The sequence below is a fragment of the Trachemys scripta genome, chromosome 7 (genome assembly GCF_013100865.1).
Source record: "Trachemys scripta elegans isolate TJP31775 chromosome 7, CAS_Tse_1.0, whole genome shotgun sequence".
NCBI lineage: Eukaryota > Metazoa > Chordata > Testudines > Emydidae > Trachemys > Trachemys scripta.
The window spans coordinates 94664869-94687712 of record NC_048304.1 but is presented as its reverse complement, the minus strand read 5'-3'; the positions used below and the strand labels follow the sequence as shown (position 1 = coordinate 94687712).

At 39.8% G+C, this 22844-nt stretch overlaps 2 protein-coding genes across 2 annotated transcripts in view; one reads left to right on the top strand and one right to left on the bottom strand.

Moving 5' to 3' along the window:
* Window positions 1–152: 152 nt before the first annotated feature.
* RBP4 (retinol binding protein 4) lies at window positions 153–9402 on the bottom strand. The gene is made up of 6 exons (XM_034776508.1): window positions 9246–9402; window positions 8770–8908; window positions 7821–7957; window positions 7551–7657; window positions 3983–4195; window positions 153–561 (listed from the first exon to the last, which is right to left on the bottom strand). The coding sequence occupies exons 2-6, from the start codon at window positions 8899–8901 to the stop codon at window positions 548–550; spliced, it is 603 nt and encodes a 200-aa protein (XP_034632399.1). The 5' UTR covers window positions 8902–8908; window positions 9246–9402; the 3' UTR covers window positions 153–547.
* A 6736-nt stretch (window positions 9403–16138) lies between these two features.
* The window catches only part of PDE6C (phosphodiesterase 6C), a 56817-nt gene continuing 50111 nt past the window's right edge, over window positions 16139–22844 (top strand). Inside the window, exon 1 of the mRNA XM_034777258.1 lies at window positions 16139–16226. The gene's annotated coding sequence lies outside the window, so the exon portion shown is untranslated. The remainder of the gene's footprint in view (window positions 16227–22844) is intronic.

The following is a 22844-nucleotide window of genomic DNA, read 5'->3' as shown; positions in this document are numbered from 1 at the left end:
CTCTGGGGCATCTGGCATTGGCCACTGTCGGTAGACAGGATACTGGGCTAGATGGACCTTTGGTCTGACCCGGTACAGCTGTTCTTATGTTATGTTTTGTATTTAAATATTATTTTGCTTTCCAGTGAGACCAATAAAGAAGCCACAATAAGTCAAGAGGACTTAAGGCATTTTATAATTAGATATTAGGGATTTTTAAAAATATTTGCCTGCAAGGTTACTAGACAAAGTCAAAAACCAATAAGAAGAAAATGAAATATTGCATACTTAAGTACTGCCATTTGGATTCCTATTTCTAAGCACTGCAATAAAATAATATTTTGTCAATAAAACAATCATCTTTTTATATTTACACAATATGCATTCCCTGTTATCCATGTTTATTAAAAGTTTCATTGGTTTATTGACAGGGTGAGCTACAGAGCTCAGATAAATATATTTTAAGTTTAAATGAAGCTGCTTTAAAGGTCTACAACAAAACAGTCAATTTGTAAACTTTACATCCATATTGACGTTACATGATTTGCTTCCATAGTTTCAAAACTCCTTAAGAGCAGAATCCTGAAACAAACAAAATAAAATTAATAATATTTCTAAACCAGCACTAGAAAGATAAAAAATATACAAAAATGTATAAAATTTAAAGTGTGTGTAAATGTATTTCCTTTAAAGTAGTCTTACAAATATCAGTCTATTATTTGCAATGTTATTCTGCTCTTTAGATCTGTAGCACATAATTCCAAAGGATTTTCAACTCAACATAGAACAGGAATTAATCAGATCTGTTCCATTTGTTCCAGACATTAATGCTGAGGCAAAGAAGGAGCTAGCACAGATCAACCACAAGAACCATTTCAAAATATATTTAAGTAAGATGTACCGTAACTTTTCATTTAAGATTAAAGATCACAAAAAATGGCAGTAATAGACTATCCTAATGTACATACATTTATTTTCTTGTGATTTTTGTTTTTAGTATATGCTGATACAAGGCCAGGATGCAATGCCCTACTTACAATGACATAATAGCTTGCTCTGCAAGCAGTCCTGGGTTCAATATAACTATTTGTGATAGTTTTATTGTCATTGGGAATACTCACAGAGGGCGAAACTGTGAAACTCTTACCCACATTAGGAAAAAGCTTAGTCCACAAGCAGGCCATTGACCTCAAGGCCCAACCTGACCCACAATCAGTAGGAGATTTAGCTTCAGAAATGCAAGATAAGTGGCAAAAAACACCAACAGCCTTTTCTCTATAGTTTCTTTTGCTTGAAAAAAAGATAGTTTACCAAGAACTGCTATTTAAATATAACTATATTTATATCAAGCCAAGACCTGTGTAATTAGTAATTTATTTATTGTGCACTTCAGCACAGTTTTAATTTAAAAAGGCAATGAAGAATCTTTGGAAAAAGGATTTAACTTGAAGATATGGGTCCAGAATCAAAACTGAAAGAGTCTGGATCACTTGACGATTACCTGTTCTGTCCATTCCCTCTGGGGCACCTGGCATTGGCCACTTCCAGAAGACAGGATACTGGGCTAGATGGACCTCTGGTCTGACCCAGTATGGCCATTCTTATGTTCCCTTCAGTGGGAGTTTTACCTCAGTAAGGCCTGCATAACAACTGAGTAAGGACATGAGGATTTGGCCCTCTTGCGAATAATTCTGTAGCTCTTGCTAGCAAAACTATGAGATGCAGGGAGGTCTCTGTTCACAGAGAAATTGCATTTACATGGACTTTGTATGAAGAATTTCCTAATGCAGATGTTTTGATAATCTTTTTTCTTTTTCTTTTAGCTCTCGTACAAATATCCACAATCACTGTCCATTGTTCCAATGTGTATCTGTTTGGTGTGCAAGAATTTGGCTCAACAATACTAGGGAGTTCAGAATCAATTAATGCTCTGGTAAATGATCCGGCGCTTTTGTCTGAATTGCAACTGGCACGCCTGACTAGTGGAGGAGGTGCACAATTGGCTTTAGGTCGCCATGACACTTGATGCTGGGGTCATCTAGCCACCACTCTGGTCTCTAGCATAAAATAGAGCAGCCTGAGAGGATCCAAACCATCAGTTCTCATTCACAAAGAGCATGGAAGCCAAATTAGCCCTGGGAGACACCTCCAACCACTACCCACCATCTGAAAGAGCAGGCAAAGAGGAAAACATGCAACACAGTGGGGCTGAGTTAAGGTTTGTGTGAAAAGCGGGGGGTCTTCAGCTTTTACAAGGGGAAGGCAGTTAGTACTGGGGCTGAGTTAAGGTTGATGCTGTACTATTAGAAGACAAGTTCCTAACTTTTGTATTTAAATTTTATCATTTAATGTTCTATTAATATATTTTTAGTATAAAGGGTGTTTTTGCAACTTTAACTGTGCTTTAAAAAACTATGTTAAAGATAATTGCAAATATTTTAAGGAAAACAAGTACTCTTTTATGTGGCGATTCTCCTGAGATGTTTGTAGATGTCTTGTCACAAGCTGTGAATATTTATGAACTTATACATTTTCTTTACAACTTGTAACGTCTTGCAAACATTCACAATTGATTTACTAGTGTGCAAACATTTCATATACTTTCATGTACATTTAATAGAAACACAGGATGGCCATAGTGGATCAGACCAATGGTCCATCTGGTCCACTATCCTGTCTCTCACGGTGGTCAGTACCAATTGTTTCAGAGCAATGTGCAAGAAGCCACTTTTGCACACCTCTTCCTAAACTGGAGCTGGTGCACAAACGCTGGGCTCCATTTTACATTCTTTCTTCATACATAGGACTCTCCATGACTCTAATCATTTTAATTTCCCATCTTTTGGCCCCTCTATTTCTGTTATATTTTATTTGAGGTGGGGTGAACAGAACCAAACACTGTATTAACAGTGTAGTCACAGTGAGAAAATACCATCAATATATACAGTGGCATTATACTATTTTCTGTATTTTTTCTGCCCTATTCTTTAGGCAGCCAAACATTTTAAGTACTTTTTGATTCCTGCTGTAGACTGAGCACATGTTTTCACTGAGCTGTCCACAGTGACACCCAGATCTTTTCCCTGCGTGGTTACAGTTAATTCAGAACTCAACAATATGTATGAGTAGTTAAAATTATTTGTGCAGATATTTATTGCCTTGTATCAAAAGTGAATTTCATTTGCAGTTCTGCTGTCCAGTCTATTCTAAATAATTTTGTATGGTTTGCACATTTTCATTATAGACAACATTTATTTTCATTCTGTTCACCCAACTTCTCCAGATCATTAATAAATATATTCAGTATCATCTGTCCTAGTAGGTCTTTGTGATACCCCAATGTCAACATATTGCCAGGCTGAAAATTAACTATCTATATTAGTCTTTGTTCATCTATTCATAGATTAGATTCAGAAATTGTAAAGCCAGAAGGGACCACTCTGATCATCTAGTCTGATCTCCTGTATAACACAGGCCATAGGACTTCCCTGAATTAATTCCTGTTTGAACTAGAGCATATCTTTTAGACAAACAGCTAGCAAAAGTACATCTACATAAGCTGGGGATCACATCCCTGGCTCAGAGTGCAGATGTAGCCCATGACTACTTACTTTCCTGAACAGTGTCTTGTGGGGCTTTTTAAAAGTCTAAATAAATTATATCTACAGTTCTCCTCTATCTCCTATTTTGTTGACATCCAAATAATTCTAATAGATTAGAAAGATAATTTTCCTTTACAGAAGCTCTGATGGTTTTGTCCCTTTCATGTCGTATTAATCTAGGTGTTTTGCAACTCTCTTCAGTGTTTGTTTCTTGGGATGGGCTACCCAGGAAACCACAGGGCAGTAAAAGTGAAAATGGCATATCTGAGACTGAGTTTGCAATAAGCAAATAAATTCATATCACAGCTACTAAGTGCAGCCCTGTCCACTAGAGAAAAAGCTTCCTAGTACAGTAGTCATTTCACCTCCCAAATACAATTTTCTGAAAAAAATATTCTTACCATTATGGACAATAACTCTGTATTTTCTGTCCAAGCAGAGGTCGACCTGCCTTTGCCTGATAATTCTCTGTACCTCAGGTGACAATCCCTTCGGGTCCCGGGAGAACACAAAGGAGTAACTATCAGCACAGGTGCCATCGTCATTTAGTTGGCGGCAGGAGTAATGAAGTGCATAAGTGTCATAATCTGTGTCGACCACCCAGTGATCATCATCTGGAAGAAACCATAGGGAAGGAGCAAGGAAGTTATAGAGGTAGGAGGAGACATTCACCTAGAGAGAATTTTGCATTTACTCAATCACAGAAGAATTCCACACACTTTAGTATTAATGCTGGCAAACGGTCCATAATGGGCCTGATCCTGACAGGTGCTGGACCCCCACAATACTTAGTGAAATATTGGGAAGTTCCATGCTCCTGGCACCGCTCAGGCTCAGCCCCAAGACGCTAGCATCACCACAACATGTGGGATGCATTTAGTCAATTAGATTAAATAAATCAACAGGAGCCAACTGGCCTGAGTAACATGAATTCAACCTTTGGCCTCTTCTTGGCCGACAGGCAGGAAGCTCTCACTCAGGGAGAAGTGTCATCTTGAAATCATATTGACCCTTTTAAATATCATTCCTGGCTGCTTGACATTCAGTTAACCTGGAAAGAACCTGCCACCTACCTTAGGACGTGTGTCCCTCAGGATCGTTCCAAGTGCCATACAGTTTGTGAGTCCACCCTTTAAACGGGAGGCAGTCTCCACCAGCAGACTACTACCAAAACTGGCATTGTGTTGTCTCTGCCACCTCCACAGCCCAGCAGTCATAGCCATACTGTGGGTCAGTACCTGTGCAACCTGCCTTTATAGTGAATATTGGAGTGTATTATTTTTTAAATACATATTATAACTAAAGATAGGTCTGAGCTGCAAAGCTTAGACGTGGATGCAAACTTTCCCAATATACAGGAGCATTTGGAGGTAGGGTCTTGGTTCAAGCTTATTTATAACCAAAATAAGGTGTGATGAGGATTTCCAGATATTACTTCTCTCACAAAGAAGCAATATGTGTTTTAAAAGCATGCAGTTTTAAATTCTTAGACAGAACCCCATATAATTCTGCCTGTTTGCTTCATTTGTGTGATCTGAATTTAAATAATGGAAAACTATTGCCCTTACAACCAGACTTCTTTTGCTTATATTTCAGTGACATTACAATCCTTTCACAAGCAGTGTTACAGTGTGGAAGTTGCACAAACTGAACAAATTCTTATGTATTATTTTAAATAATCTGTGACAATGTAAAGTAAAAGTCCACTAGGTTAGGAGGGTTTGCACCAGCTTTAATTTTAAACTAACTTGGTAGAAGTTTGGATCTATTTTAGGTGGAAATAATGGCACCTCGGTCATTTTTAATTTAAATGCTGAAAAACATGCATTGCAGCTCTTATCAGGCAGAATAAATCCATGACCTTTTAGACCATGCAAGCCTCAGGAAACTGCAAGTGCTGATTCTGTGGTGGGACTGATTGCTCTGGGGCAAAGGTTAGTCCCATTTGGAAGGTCAAAAAGAAAAAAATAAAGCCTCTTCTGAGTGAGCTTTGGAACTGGCAGTGGGAGGATAATAAAGGAAAACTCCCATACTTCACAACTCACCATCTGGATCCATCCATCACCTGCACAGCCCACAAGTGTTTCTTCACACAAGGAGACAGATAGGCTCTGGGGCCAGTCCAAGGAACAGAGTTATTTTCCAAAGCAATCTTAGAGGATGTCTCCTGTATTACCCTCTCAGCCCTACCACCAAAGAAATTTTACCCACTTCATCACCAATATGATGAGGTTTTTTTTCCAGAGTCTGAGTCCTTTCCCCTTCTGCAGCCACAGTAGAGAAGTCACAAATACTGTTTTCACCTAAGTCCTATTTACACAGCTATTACTATCGCTGAGGTTCTTTGCTTTTAATTTCTTGGTAGGGAAGTAGAATTAAAAAAGCAATAGATATTCTGAATCTTAAGGAAATTGCCATCACCAGGCTCTATCATGTAGATCAAATATGAAGCCTAAACTAGTTGACAACATCCCTTAATGTAACGTTTTAAGTCTGTAATAAAACTAAGAAAATATAATGTTGGATTCTGTGATGCAGTGCATTGCTTTACCGAAACATGGGAGAAATTTAACAACAAAATAAAACTACTTGGGAACTTTCTTTATACTTCATGGCAAATGCTTCTGTCTAATGGGCCTTATTTTTGTGTGTATAGTGGTGCACATGCTCTTTTAAGGACTGAAAACATAATGTTTAAAATGGTCAGCCACAGGGTAAAGCTGGAGAAAATAAATATGTTCCTGCTGGTCATGAACCAGATTACTCACAGCTCTCCTAGTCACATTACCTTCTGGAAAGCTTTGTTTTCCTACCACAGAAATGATTTAAACTGTATTTGTGTGGGAAAAGTATATCATCCTGGTGCTTCTTAGGTTTCTTATAAATGTGTATTTGCTAGGCACATGCAAAGTATCACAAATCCTAGTCACAATTTGCAATTAGAATTTCAGACCGTTCTCAGCTATTTAGCATTTAGTGTAACAATTAATGCCTCCCTAACCTCCCTACATCCACAGAAATGAACATGGGGGGGAGGGTGGGATGTAAGGGGGAGAGCTGCCATCTCCAGTTTCCACACCTCATGGACCTCCTCCTCAGTATTTGGCCTCCATGGAGTTGAAGGAGGTGGTGCTGGCTAGCTGGGTTCTGCCAGATTCTCCTTCTCCCTCTTCAGGAGGACCAGAGTTTGCAGCAATGTATAGTACAGTGCTCCCATCTCTGCCGGGTGGGCATCCAGCAATCAGGGAAATCCCTGGAAGTATGGCTCAGCAGTGAGCTGGCAAGAAAGTGGACAGCAAGTCAGAGGCAAGTGGCTTCCTGAAGATCCCCTGAAAACTGTGTGTTTTTAGGGTGGAGCCCTCATCTCTTCCAAATTCCACCTTCTCTCAGTGGAGCTATTCCATGGAAACTTCTTGAGTGAAGAATGCTGGAGTTTCTACTCCCCTGCATGGGTTAATCTCACACAGGGGAGAATGGGAGTGTTGAGAGTTTGCTTGTCAAAAAAAGAGGAAGTCCCTGTGTTCACAAAGTATCCACAAAGGCTAAGAGCTGCAAAATCCTCCTCTGCCAGGTTGTTGTTGATGACTAAATCTGAAGTTAGTCTTTTTCAAGAAAATTAATACATTTAAATAAAAAGCAGAGCTGAACTAAAAAGAGCTCATCATTTTCTCAATCTCCTTCTACTCCTTTCATGTGATGACTCTGGTCTATATTATGGGGCTTGGAAAGAAAATAAATGTATGACCTTTGCCATGCAAAGACCTTGACATCAACCAGCTAACACATGTGAAAACTAGAAACTGTCTCATTCGCTCTAGGATTTTACCATGTGGCAGGTACCATGTGATAGCTAACATGGCTAAAAAAATCCCTTATTTTCCCCCTGTAGATACACCGAAAGTGACAAGGGTTATCATGCAGCCCTAGGTCTCCTACTTCAAAAACACCCCACTACTTATTAGTACTCACTTCCCTTCTGGAGAAAAGAGGCGACACCCCAGTACTTCATCTTGAACTTGGCAGGATCCTCAGTGTCAGTGAAGGAGCCAATCATGTCAGCACAAACATCCCAGTTACTGCAAATAGAGTCAGACAAAAAGACATTGAGTTCAAACCTGGCAGCCTGGACTTGGGGTCAGATAGTGATGAACACGTGGATACAAGGAAGGGTTAGAGCAGTGGAGAGCACAGCAGAAAGCCAGGGAATGGGAAGAGAAAGAAGGGTGCCAGGCAACTTACTTAAACAGCCGGACTCTGCCCTTGGCAGTGGCACTCATTTGTCCATTCTCATCTATGGTGAACTGGGCTACCACATTGTCCTGCAGGAACAGCCCCTCGGGGTCTTTTTTGGCCATGGCGTACCAGGTGCCAGTATACTGCAAGGAGAGGAGAGAGGCTCTGGTTAGGTCTGGGAAGTATGGCAGTCCCAAGTGTGAGGAAGACCATAAAAGCTGGATCTACCTGGACCTTGCAGAACTTTGCTGATCTTTGGCCCCAAGCCTCCAAATCGTACCATCAAATTAGAGAATGAATCCAGTTGCTCCTACCCCACCAAAAACAATTTGGATACAATACACCAAGGAGCACAAGCACCACAAAGGTTCCGATTCAGCAGCTGGACCTAGCTGGTTTTGGCCCCAATCCTCTAAGTTCTAATGCTTAAAAAGAGAACAAGGATAGCTGCTCCTACCCTACAAACCAATTCTATACCTTGCTATGATAATACAAATAATCAGAGTAATAATAATGTAACTCAGCACACGGCGGGGGGGATTTTGCAGTGGAACTAGAGCAGCTGAACTTCTCTCTTTTGATAGAGTTTTTGAGTTTGGGATTTTTCAAATAGCTGGATCCAGCAAGCCCAAGGCTCTGGATGAAGGGGGCGGGGGTTTAGGGTGCTGCTGGTCCCATTTGTAGCCGGGGCTAGATTTTTTGCTGCATGCGGAGCTGCTGCTTTCCCCCTCTCTTTAGAGCACACCCTTGTTCTCTGTTTAGGCCTTTGGGGCTCTGGGCCACAAGCTGCCTGTGCCCAGGTGCTGGATCTAGGTTTTGTGGTGCTCTGCACCGGAGGCTGGGTGTTTGGAGCAGGAGGAGTGGTCAGACCGGGGCTCTATTTTGATAGTACATTTGGGGCCTTGGGGTGAAATCTGGCAAGATCCAGAGAGCAGGGAGGGGAGCGGACACCTACGCGAGCTTTGTCGAAGTTCTCTTGGACTCTGAAGTTGCTCACTCTGCAGTCCCGCTCCGCTTGGCATCCACAGCCCAGCAGGCCCAGGGCCACCAGCAGCAGCCAGGCCAGGAATCTCCCCGTCTGAGCCATCCTACTCCTACGCAACAGCAAACAGAGACAGACCAAATCATCAACGGGGGGGCCCAAGGCATACCGGGTGTCCCCAAGATGCTCAGAGGGGCCCCCGAAGCAGCAGTGGGGTCCCCCAATGCCCTCACAATAGAGTACCCCCACACATAGGGTGGGTGCTCCCCAAGGCACCCAGAAATGGGGCCCCAAAGCATCCAGAGGGCCCCCCCCAGTGCAGATGGTGGGGCGTCCCCACTGGCTCACTGCAGGAGGGCTGCAGCATTTCTAGCCACATCCCTGAGCGATCCGAATCATCACACGCGGCGGACAAGAGAGGCTTCCCCAGCTGGAAACGTGTCTCTTACAGAGCAGCGCAGACCCCCGCAGTCAGCCGGTTTCTAGCCCGAGCGCTCGCACAGGGGAGAGGAGGCGACCGGAGGGCGCAGGGCTGGGAGCGCTTTATACAGCTCCGGGGTGGGGGTGGGAATCTGCTCTTTCGTAACTTCGCGGGGCGAAAGACTAACAAGGGGAGTGGGGAAAGCTGATCGATTCCAGCTAGGCAAGGGGGCCCTGCGCAGCAAGCTCTTGCGTAACAAGGACAGAGCAGGCAGAGGTAACCCAGGCGATCTTTAACCCCAGCCCGGGGAGAAACGCGTTTACTGTATCACACAACCCAAAAGGCAAGACCCCAAATCGGGAAGTGTGTGTGTGTGTGAGAGAGAGAGAGAGAGAGAGAGTTGCCAACTGTCTCTATTTTATATTATATTATATTATAATTATTATTATTATTATTATTGAACTACACTATCCTGTCCCACTCTGTTACTCCAAAGTCCTGCTTCTCCAGTGTACCCAGCGGAGTTACAGCTTGTGGCCTCATTTGTCTCCCCCAGATTTCCTGTTTCTACCCTTCGAATGCTGGCAGCCTCGTGGTACGTGTGTGAACGTTCCACTCAGATCGGGTAGCTGTTTGTTCCAGAGCCCCAGACCTTGTTGGTGCCTGAGAACCCAAGCCCAGCTTCCAGGCACTAGGAGCTGTCCCGAGCTACAGCCTGAAAGCCTTTCATAGCCTGCTCCAGAGTGCAACAGATGTGTGCAGCTGCAGCCTGGGGACATTTTTGGGGTCCTGCCTTCGGAGGAGGCAAAAGACCACCACTCACTTCAGTCCTAACACAAGCCTGGTGGGGATACACATGATTGTGAATGTACTAACGTTCGCACATCCCACTCGGGTCCCTTTCTACGTAAATGATGAGGCAAAGTTCCTCCAAAGTTTCTTTCTTGGCAAACTGTTTTTAGTTATATAAAAGATTATTTTTCTCCTATCCAGGCAAGTGGTGGTGCCTCTTGGTCAATATTTGTTCTGTAGTTTCAACATCTTTAGAAGCATTAGAGAAACCCTGTTAAACATTTTCCAGCTATGTGACTCAGAGCAGGGTAGAAAAAATCTTTCGCAGCAGCACCAGTTCACATATTCACATCACTTCCGTGTTTTTAAAGAGTAAGGGGCTAAGGCTGTTAGTTGAAGCCAATGCCAAATGCCCATTCATTTCAGAATTTAAAAAAAAAAACTCATTCAAATTTAGAGCTGCTCAACAAGAGGGGGGAAATGTACTTTGTAAAAGCACATGCTGGACAGAAATAGGGCACCTAGTCCAATAAACATGTCCTTCCCCTGAAGCTTATCTCAACCCTTCAGTTTCCTCTGTCTCAATAAAAATATTAAGCTATGTGATTTAATTTGTTTTTACTATTTATCTTCCTTGTCAAGTTCTTCCATATAGGTTTTAGAGCGGCAGCTGGGTTAGTCTGTATCAGCAAAAAGAACAGGAGTACTTATGGCACCTTAGAGACTAACAAATGTATTTGGGCATAAGCTTTCGTGGGCTAAAACCCACTTCATCGGATGCATGTCCAAATAAATTTGTTAGTCTGTAAGGTGCCACAAGTGCTCCTCGTTCTTTCTTCCATATAGTAACTACTAATCTAGTGGAATAGTTTGCCTGAATTCTTTGTTTATGCCCCATTTCCTGATTCTCAGGCTGAGATATTTGTTGTTTGGACCCTTTGCACTAAGAGCAATTTATTTTGGTTCTCTTTCTCAGATCTCATCCTAGGTCAGTTCCAAGTTGTCTCTATTGAGAATAAGTTCAAACTCTTGAAGCCATTCCTCATAACAAATATTCTTACAGTGCTATAATACATTAAACTTGTTTGTAGTAAGACCCTATAAAATAGTACATGTAACACATACAAAGGTGCTGTATATTGTAATGTCAATGAGCAAAAGCTTTCAATTTAGAATGATATTTTCAGTGCTGCCTAAGAAATTTGGACCCATTCAAATTAAAGAGAACTGGGCATTCATATCCCCTGGGCAGCTTTTAAAACCTCTCCCTTAATTCCTGTTAATACTGATGGGAGACAGTTATGCACATATAGCTCTAAGAGAGATGGATACACATAGGAGTCTCAGATACATGGGTTTATAACTCCATATAACTGATCTGCTTTGTCCATCTTCTAACAAGATCAATAGCAACAATGAAGAGGGGTGTAACTAACTTTATTACCCTTGATAGATCTATGCTGTTTATTTAATGTCAGATAAAACATTTCTATAATTTCTCTCTGCCACCTTGCTAAGCACTGTTACCAGCCATTCTCTTGATTCTGACCTCTGCAAAATCTGTACCCTTGTTTTTAATCCCAAATCATTTTTCAGGATCAGGTCTGTGCCTTTAATATTACACTAATATAATTCCCCTTTGAAAACATTATCACTGGAATTTTCAAAAGAGTCTAAGGGAGCTGGGCACCCAAACCCCATTAAAATTCAATGAGATTTGGGTACCTAACTGCCTCAGGTTCCCTGCCCTTAGAGTTTATTACATGTATGCCTGGCATTTTATACTGCCCTTAGAGTTTATTACATGTATGCCTGGCATTTTTACAGGCAACTGGCCCAATCCAGCTTTTGCCGAGGCTGCCAGAGTATCATCATCAGCCACTGTCCTGACCACACCCACAAGCAGGATTCAACATTGCAAAGATAACCCTCTGCAAATTAATGTTGACTCAGTTAATGATAATTTACACTAGGTTGGCCTGCGAGTTTGATAGGAGAATAGCTACCATCTTTCAGCACATTCCATCCAGTTCCATATATCCAGAGTGTAGCACTGCAGGTTTTATGTCCCTCCACTCATGGAGGGACACAGATCATGTGAACACAGATCATATGAATGGAAGTGAATGGCTCATAGATTCTTGGAAAAGCTTAGGAGGAAGAAAAAACATTCTTACAGCTCCAATACAATGTAAACAAAAGAACTATTTATAAAACTCAGAATACATTTACAAAATTTATAGCAGATCAATGTGAGTTGGTAGTCAAACTTGTGCTGTTTCACTAGCTGATTCTTAAATTTTGACAGCGTATTGTGAAAAGTATGGACATTTTGAAACCAGTATGTATTTTTTCAGCTGCATTTTACTGAGAAAAAAAGTATTCTACCTTTAAAGTTAGTAAAGAGGGGGAAAACGAGAATTTCTGGCACTGATTTTCCATTAAAATGCTTTCCCCATGAATAGCCTGTAAAAGTAATTAATATTTTCCATAATGATAGTAACTGTGTTTTCCATAATGACAGTGACAGTAACTATAGTGAAAAAGTTAGATTTTTAAAGGAAACTATAAAAGAAAGCTTTCACTGTATGATTTATTTAGCTTTATTATGACTTTATAATGAAAGAAAATTAGGAAGGAACAAGAGAGAAAATAACTTAAAATATTTCTAACACTGCAACATTTAAGTTTAAATATTGAAAGGACTAGAATTTTATTTCTGGCAACATAGTAAGATTTTAGTTCTTAGGAGAAAGGCTGGCTCAAAGTATTGGCAATAGGATATAGAGCATTTAGTTTAAGTCTTGTCCAAATTGATACAGATAGAAAGACTTTTTGTTCCCATCTTCTGGTTCTTTGTTGGCTAGTTATTATTTATTTCTAGGGCCTCATTCACAAGTAGCAGTGTGCAGGACACTATCTTCTGAGATCAGGTCCTTTCTAACAAGAGACAACAAATGACATGAAATGAACCAGTGATCTCAGTGTACTTTGTAGGACACAAACATCCACATCATGGTCACAATTGCCCCACCTCCTCCAGTTGACAGCAGTTAAAGCATACAGGCCAAGGACACAATGGGCTGAAAAACGTTATTACTTGCACTACTCCTGCCTGTGTATTTGTTTTGTAGTTAAAGGACTTACAGCTTCCAAAAATGACAACCTGACTCTTTGCTTGAGCACTAATTTTACCTCAGAGTCTTCAAAAAGAGTAATTAAAATAATTCGGTTTTTAAAATGTTAACTGCATTTTCAGCAGCAAAGTGGTCTCCCTTATAAAGATTGTGATTCTGTGCTCACAAATTTCTCTTCTAGATTCCTTGAGAGAAAAAGGGTTTGTGTCTGCTTAGAAGTCTGCTTTTAATGGGCTCTACCATCTCCTTCCTAGATTTACTTCTGAGCAGACAAGAAGCAAACTTGAGATAATTCATTTGCAATAATATTTTTTCCTTCTGAACACTAAACACATCGCCCAAATCCATCTGTCCTGGTTTATTCGTCATGCTGACTATGACAATTAATTTTCCCTTGGTATATGGAATACAGTGCTATTTATATTGATGAAAATGAAATTTTCAGGGTGGGAAAATTAAAATATACCACATATTGTCAATTAAGTGGAAAGAGAGGCTTTCAGATGCTTTTGTTTTTATTTCTTTGTCTTCTGCATCAGAATTTTGTTTCCTGGGCAAGTCCTTAGAACCTGTCTAGAAACCCCTGGGAACCCCCAGTTCCCATTTACTCCCTACACATTCAAAAATTCCAATATCACAACACATTGTTCTTGCAGCAAATGAGAGAAAGAGATGCATCTAGTGCCAGACAATGTCTCTTCTGAGCTGGTCAGATGCACTCTCTCCCACCACAGACTCAGTATGCTGCTTGTGCAGTACATCCAGGCCCTGCCACTCTGGAGCAAGGGACCAAACTCAAGACTCAGACTTGGATGCTCTATGTGCTGAAATAGTATGCTTGTGCTAGGCCATGAGAATGGCCTTTTTACAGTCAGTATTAATTTTTTCCTGGTCTATGCTATATAAGGACCCACAACTGCATTAAGCTAAGATAAAATAAGAAAAGTGCTGTGTGTCTTTTCTTCTAAGAGGTCAAATGCAGATGAATTTAAAACAGAGTTTAAATTACATTTAAAACAAAGTTACATAAGTGTATGGGAGTTCTCCAAGGAACAAAGCCAAGGAACAAACTCTTCTCTCAGAGACCACTAGCCCATCCTAGTCCTAGGGGGCACTGTGCTGCAAAAGAGACGTAAACGCAGGTCCTGCAGACCAAAGATCTTCATAAGAGTGGGGACTTTAATCCCAGTGTCCTGGCCAATACCATCCTGGTGGACTCCATTCCAATTATGTTCCATTTCCCTGCAGCTTCGCTTAGATAGGGTAGTCCTCTTCACGTTGTACCTAAATTGTTCTGTAGTATTCGTCTATGTTTGGTATTAAACAGCAACTACATTTAATCCCAGAAGTGGATGTGTTTCAGTGGAGGTGGAGGGGGGGGCGAGGTAGGCGTTAATAATTCTCACGTATAGTTTGCATAGCTGTTAAGTTTGTGAAAGTGCTTTGGGATGTTTCAGAATAAAAGGCGTTATATATGTGGGAAGTTATTGTTTATTATTGCATTGTTGTTATTGTTTTATATTAACAAAATAAAACCCATGAAAGGCAAAACCAAGGAAAACGAGGGTACTATATGAGATACAATGTCAGCAATTCAAAGTGAAAAATGTTTCCAAATGTGTTAAATCTGGTTTACCATTGTTTAGCTACATGTGGTTTATCCATGATACAGACAAGAGGAATTGCTGGCATCACAAAATCCCAGCATTTAATTTCTTTCTCTGACTGGCAGAGCCAACAAAGCAAGATTTGCTTTCACATAATTAAATGTGGGAAACAACTGAATCAAGGTTTATCATTAGAATACTTGGTTGCTTTTTAGCATTTTCCTGCATAGCTGAGTCAATTGTTTCCATCTATAATAATCATTTCAAAAGCAAGTATGTTTCATCATACTTTTCCTGTTCTGATCCAAATTGACTAAATAATAATATGATGCTGCACTTTTACAGCACCTTCTAGGCAGGGCTGGCTCTAGGCACCAGCAAAACAAGCTGGTGCTTGGGGTGGCACATTTTTAGGGGCGGCATTCTGGCGCGGGCCACGCCGCCCCTAAAAATGTGCCCCGGCCCCCCTAACTCACCTCCGCTGCTGCCGCTTGGGTGCTGCTGCTCACCCTCCCTCCCAGGTTTGAGAGCCTGGGGGGAGGAGGCAGGGCTGGGGATTTGGGGAAGGGGCGGAATTGAGGCAGGGCCGGGGGTGGGGTAAGAAAAAAACCGGGGGGGGGGCGGGCGGGCGGCCAAAATTGTTTTTGCTTGGGGCGGCAAAAATCCTAGAGCCGGCCCTGCTTCTAGGCAAGGAGATCAATGCACTTAACAAACATTAATGACTAAAAACTCACCAACCTTTGGGTGAAAACTTGGCCCCATTGATGTAAATGATAAAACTCCCATTGACTGCAATTGGGCCAGGATTTTACCCAAAATCCTTAGGAGAAAGGTATTAGTATTATTTCTAGTTTATAGCGTCTATAGTATCTCAATCACGTCAAGAACGAAGGGCTGATGCTGCAATCCTTATGCGTGCAAATAACCTTTATTCACTGAAGCCAAAGGGGTTACCTATGTGCAGACTACTTGCATGTATATAACAGTTGCAGAATCAGGCCCATAAGTGTTGGCCTAATAGAATTACTCTGGATTGTATCTGAAATGAGAATTTGGCTCCCAGTGTGCAGTTTACATCACTGTTCATATAATTGATTAATAGTTTATGGTTATCTTTTTGGCAGCCCAAGAAATGGTATTGGATAATGGCATTTAAGAGTGCCACAGCATCATGAACTATAGCAGAGATGACCTGTACCCGCTGATTGAGGGGGGGGCAAGTGAGGGCAGCAGCTTCAGCAGAAGTTACTGTGCATGCTCAGTCCGTGTGACTCATAGGATCTGAATCCATTTCAGTAAGTAGGATAATATTTACTGTGACAAACAAATTAATATTCAAACCAGAGAAAGTAACCATCAACAACCACTGACTAGTAACATCAGTAAGTGCCTGGACAAAACAAGGATCAACTTCTCCTGGAAACCCTTTCTGTCCTCCTGCTTTCCAATGGATTTCCATCTATTGCACTATAAGTAAGCACAAACAGTATTCAGTGTGTGAAACTGTCAACAAGGCATATTGTCCTGTCAAGATAGTATCAAAGAGCAGCTCAGAAGTGCTGGCAGGTGAATTTTTCCTGATAGCAGAAAGAGAAGTTGTATCAGTGAGTACTTTTGCGGCTTATTAAATGATTGTCATTCAATTTTGTCACAATGCTTTCTAGGGGGAGCTTTGCAGTTAGCGCTCTGGTTAACTGACTAGTTTAAAATATATTTTTTAGCAGTTCAATATGAGAGAGAAAGAAATGAACCAGGTGAGTTTATTTGCCCATTGTTTTAAAATCATAATGTGCATTACATGTCATAAAGCTGTTTTGGATCAAGAGATTTATTATAGATTTTAAATGCTCTTTAGATTAGATAAACATGCATGCATGCAATTTGCCAGAGAAGAACTAGAAAGAGAGAGAGATTAGATAAAAAATGGTAACAATAAATATGGTAGATGTTTTACAAAATGTTAATCACTATTTTTTTAACCTGGAGTTTAAGACCACACGGCAAATTTTTAGATGCATATTTTGTTAATATTATAATTGTTCTTGTTGTATCCTCAAAAGAAAACATGTACGAGCTTTTCTTGACATGCAATTCTTTGGAGATATTCCTCTAACAAAAACTTTTATACATGGTGCCCGTCAGGTGAATTTTAGCTCTTGTAAAATGTTTTACAAACATTAGCTACTTAGTTGTTGTAGCATTCTTGTCAAATAGGGAAATAGTGTCATCCTCATTTTGCAGATGGGGAAACACGCAGAAATGTTAAGGCCCAGATTTTTAAAAGTACTTAGGTGTTGTGCTGAGCATTGCAATGCCTGACTGATTTAGGAACATAAATCTCACTTTCAAAAAGGGATTTAGATATTTATGAGCCTTAATCTAATTGATTATTGATGGAATTTAGGCTCCCAAGTACTTACATCACTTAAAATGAGATTTAGGCACCTAAATCAGTTAGGTGTTGTAACGCTGAGTGCAGCAATGGCTAAATACCTTTAAAAATCAAGGCCCAAGTGTCAGTGCCAGGATTACAATGCTGGTGTCCTTTGCTGTCAGTCACATGCTTTGTCCATACACTAATTTGCATTACACGTTATTGAGTAACCCTCACTAGTGAGCAAAGACTACATTGCACTGAAGCCATCTCAGTTGTAGGCAGCCAGCTGGGAGAAAGTCTGCAGCAGCTGCTAGTGCTGCCCGTGGCAACCAAGCAAGACCTTCAACCTACAGCAGCAAATTATTCTAGTTTCTACCCCCCCCCCCAAAACTGAGGGAACCTACAGCCATTGGTTTGACAGGTCCCCAAAGGTAGACAATAGCAGTAGGGGGAACCATGAATAACCCGCAACCTTCTGGAAAAATCTAACTGATAATATTTTTAAAACTTTGTAAGGGAAAGGGCTAAACTTTTACTTTAAAAGAAAAATGAAAGCTGAGATTAGCCTGTGCATTGATAGGCCCTCAAAGTGTGGAGGAGGAGGAGAAGTGGCACCAGGCTTTGTAGGCTACAAAAGTTAGCACTGTTAGGGACACAGGCCTGACGGGCATAATTGAACCATGTAAGAGGATTGTGGCTATTGTGTCAAGTGTCATGAGTAAGGCCCTTATTTTTTAATACCAATTCTCTGATTATTAGAAAATTATTAAAATCTATCAGATAAATTACTATATATGGCAGAATCCTGGGGATTAGATACAAAAATGCTCATTAGCTATATTTTATCCAGCCTCATGCTGGTGTCCTAGTGTTCCCTCCAGGATATTCTTGAATAATTGGTCCAATACAGTTTTCTATTATTCAAGTGATCAGAATGCCATGACTTAGTTTGGGAGGTAATTCTGCAGTCAGCTAGACCTCACACTTAGGAAATTATTCCTTTTTCGGAGCCTAAACTTTCCTTTCTTTAATATTATGCCATTCCATTACACTTAGTTATGCTGCCTTGGATTGCCTTAAAAATTCCATTCCCACTTTTGTATTTAAACCTTCACATACTTGTAGGGTGTTTTCATATCCCTCCTATGTTTATTTAGGCAAGCAATGCAAATTTAGCTCTTGTAAGTCAATTCCTCTAGCTTCTTAATAATTTTATCTTTGAATTATTCCAATTCATAGACATCTTTTTAGCATCAAGGTGCCAAGAACTCAAACATAGCATTATAAGCGTGATCTCACCAAACAAATGTAGATAGATTATTAATATTATGACACTAGTCCATGCCATTGTATGTTGCTATATGTAGCACAAAAGTACTTTTTTTTTTTTGCTGCCGTAGAACAATGCAACTTCATTTCTAACTTGCTGTCCATGATCATACCTACGTCTTCTTCAGCATTAGTACTTTCCATATATTCTCCTTTCATTGAATATCTATGTTTTGGCTCATTCTTATCTAGATGCACTATTTTGCATTCTTCTGGGGTGAATCTCATTTTATTATATCTTGCCCATATTTGTAACCTCTGTAGGCCCCTTTGTATTTGTGTCTTCACTTGTGTTCACAAAGCCTCTCCATTAAGTATCATGTGCACATTCAATTAATGTGATATCTATCTCTTGTTCTGGGTTATTAATAATGTTACAGAAAACCAGAGTTAGCACAGATTCTTTTGGCACCTCACTGGACATATTTTCCCGGCTCAATACATGTCCATTGTTTACAGACAGTCAGTATTGAAGTGCATACGACAGCACTTGTATAGTAGCTACTCCATCTACTTCTTTTCATTCAGTGATTTCTTGCCTTTTAGCTTTGCCTAATTATGTTTGTTCTAAGGATTATAAAATATATCAATAGGAAAGTGAAGCCAACATTTTTTGCTACATTATTTATTTTCTTACTGTGTTGATGCTTTCCCAAACATATTCTAATGTTTTACAGATTTCAGAAAAATGTGCTTCATGTGCATCTTGTGATTTTGGGTTGCACTAGTATTCTGCCAAATTGTTACTAAACATTTTTTAAAATTATAAAAATTTCTGAACATTAATATCATGGATTAATCATATCAACCTAGTATATCCAGACAGAGGCCACAAAAATACATATTTTGGGAATTTTTGCAATTAAAGTAAACACATTACATCTATGTTTGTTTTGAAACTCTTAGATGAATTAACTATATTAACTACTGTCAACATGGAGATATACCACACTCAGACATAAACACTGAGCTGAATGGGAAACCTTATAAATACCTTTGGCATTTATATGCTACTTGAATCTATTTAAATAACCACCTCTGTCAGTTATCCGTCTTAGGAATTTCCATGGACTGTAAGAGCTCAGGACTAGCATACAACTAAGAACTATGCCATAAATAGTTTTATGTGATGTAGTAACTGTAAACGTCAAAGGTAGGTTACGTCATACATGATAAAATAACAAACCACGTATATGTCGGAATTACTTTGAAATAGCAACACTGTCAACGTCAAGCACATGTACTATTTTTTCTGTTCATGTTGCACTGAAAATGATTATGCTGAGTGAACTTCTAATGTTAAACCTCTCTGTATAATAGTGTGAACGTTTAAATCTCATATTCACTAAAAATGTGTTCTTTATTGACACCTTTTAGGAAGCTTGACAGTAAAATCCTATATTAGGAGATCTGAGTACTGGGAACATGTGCAGATTTTTTTAGGTATAACTTCTTGTAATAGATACATACAAATGTGGAACTGTATTACTAAGAAAATTTTTTTTAAAATTGTAGAACTGAGAGAAGGAATGGAGGATCTGTAAAAGAACCCAGATGCTTTATTGGGGTATGATGAATTTAATGCATACATATACACTGAAGTCCTGGGGCTCCTAAACATTGAAGCAGTTTAATTTACAGATCACAATAAAGAAGTATAAGGCGCTCAAAAAGCATCATTAGGTTGGTGTTTTCCTAGTTATAAATAAGTGACTTCAGAAAACAAGTAACAATGGCACAAGTAAAACAGGCTTAATAAAGCAGTTAGTTAAAAAGGAAGAGTTTGTTCCAAACCTAAGCACCAATAAAGAGTTTTTACCTTGATGCTATCTCTTGCTGTATGTTTTCACAAACACTTAGCAGAAAAAATTGCAGGTGCCAAAGTGAATTGAATAAAGAAGATCCTTTGCAGTTATCAAATAATTTAAAGAAAGGTCAACCTAAGGTCAACCAAATTGCATCTGAAATGAAGGATGGTCTGAATCTGTGATCTCATGCAACAAACATGATTCATTATTTGTAGGTAAGTAGATGTATGCCATAGAATTTAGCAGAATTACACTAAGCCAGTTTAGCTGTTATCAGCTTAAAAAACGGGGACACAAGTTACTAGAGTTAATTGTAAACTGTCACAATTAAGGAAAACTATCAACTACTAAAAACTAGCAAAGGCACTGCATACACCATATAAAATTAGTCTAAAAGGAAGCTAAAAGATTTGAACTGTTTTTCTTAGGCAATTAAAAAGCACACAAGTCCTATCAATTCGCCTATAATAAAAACCATAGCACAATATTCAAGGAGCTGACAGCCCCAGAAAGCAAACAATTATAAGATCACAAATAAATCAGTGTTATCAAAAGCAGACCAAAAATCTAAGCTCAAACCCCACTTTGGGAGATAATACTGTGATCGAATCTCCTATATATTGTGTAAAAATATATTCTATATAGGAATAGCAACAACATGGGACTGTCAATGATGCAGGCAACATACTCAACTACTACTGCTAAAATGTTTGATCTTCTAGGCTTTAGCAGCCTCAAACCCACCTCACCTACCCACCCATCCTCCCCCAATCCCCCCCAAAAAACAAAACAGGGAGAGTCACCAGGATGATGAACTTTTTTAAACATAAATGGATGAGGCAGGAGATTTACACTGAAAAAATATTAAAATAAAGAGCTTTAATAGGGACTGATATTGGAAACATGCTGTAGCATATAGAAACAGTAATGTCATGGGTCAAAAGGAGGGTTGGGCGCCCTTTTTGTTCACAGCTACCTGACTTGACAGTGACAGCTGCACAGCTGATAATCTGTGAAATGGTGTTCTTTAATGCTAAGTATTTGCCTAGTTTGTTTTTGAACAGGACTATGCTATGAACAGGCATTCTTTTCAAGTTTATCAGCCAATGTTAATTTGTTGCTTCACATCCCTCTGCATTGGTTTTTAACAATACAGTACCGAGTGGCTATATACAGTATTAAAGTTATATACGATATAAAAATGGGTGTCTATCAAGTTTCTTATTCATGTCACCAATTGTTAATGCCCTGTGTTGTTTGTTTGTTTGTTTGTTTTTTGCGGGGGAAAGGGTAGTCATTCCTGCCCCTAGCAAACAGAAAAAGAAAAAAAAAAAGCTGTTTGTGATTATAATTAACAAAACATACTGCTATTGCATAGCTTTGATTCTTATGCTGTATGGAATTTTGGAGCCCCATTTATCATGCTCTAATGAGTCTGTTAATTATGCCAACACAAAGGGGTCTACATAGCCATTTTACTATACCAACACATACTGTAGCACTGGCTGTTAGGCAGCCTTGTCTCCCTTCAGTCTTGCTTCTGTAGCCTGGACAGAGGCGGCTGCATTTTCTCAGGATTAATGAGATTATGCCATTGTACACAAGTAATGTTGGCAAAGCTGGTTTCTCACAGTTAATAAAGGGGAATGTTTCTGTGTAATTTTCTTGAAGGTTTGAGCTAAAACAGATTGGAGAGTTTATAATACCCTAAGAATCACTATATAGAAAGTCCCAGTGTTGGTAGAAAAATATGATAGAAAAAGATTAGAAAATACAACACAACGCTTGTTTTCCATCATCCTCCTGCTTTGGTTTATTAGTACAGTTCTTTATAATTCTCTCTTTTAAAAAGTAGTATAATGTATGTGGAAATATAAAAAATACTCTATGAATAAATGCCTGTCTATATAGAAACAAACATCAAATGTCTGTCATATTGCTTTCATGCATTCTGATCATATTATGAAACAATTGTGTAAGAACATAGAAAGATGACTACTTCTTCTGCTGACCCTGCTCCTGTGCCTACTGGGTATGGGACAGTAACTATGTTAATGGTGTTGATCATTGATCTCTTTTTGTTGGTGGACAAAGCTCAGGGGCCAGAGCTATTGTGATGTAGGGACTTTGCACCATGCTGCCCGGATAATCTTGCCTAAAGTCAACGTAACCAGCTCAGGGTGTAAAGGAGATGCTCCAGTATCACAAATCCAACACAAGGGCATTTCTGCCATTCACCAGGCTGCTGATGTAATAAAGAAAAAGGAGCATGGCTAGAGGAAAGGAGGCAGGATTGCCAGGATGCCTCTGTGCTACGCTGATCCTCAGATGCACTTATGAGCCTTTGTGGCTATTTCAGTTTGGCATATTTCAGTTGTCAGGTTGCTTTAACACAGGGCAGGAGGAACAGCATGTACCAGAATAGGGAAGCAAGTGAAAAGTCACGTTTGCACACCAACCCTTGACATGTTCTCTGGGCTGTTTGGCTACACCAGAGGATCCATCCCCAGATGTCTGTGCTGATTCTTTTACATCTGTCAGTTGCCTTTAGAACAGTAGACACAAGTTGGTGTTGAT

What these genes read in the sequence shown, in the direction of transcription:
- RBP4 (XM_034776508.1), bottom strand. Translation starts at nt 8,901, where the DNA reads ATGGCTCAGACGGGGAGATTCCTGGCCTGGCTGCTGCTGGTGGCCCTG. An exon ending in GGCAGAGTCCGGCTGTTTAA is followed by an intron (nt 7,658 to 7,820) that starts GTAAGTTGCCTG and finishes CTCTATTTGCAG; the next exon opens with TAACTGGGATGTTTGTGCTG. An exon ending in CTCTTTTCTCCAGAAGGGAA is followed by an intron (nt 4,196 to 7,550) that starts GTGAGTACTAAT and finishes GGTTTCTTCCAG; the next exon opens with ATGATGATCACTGGGTGGTC.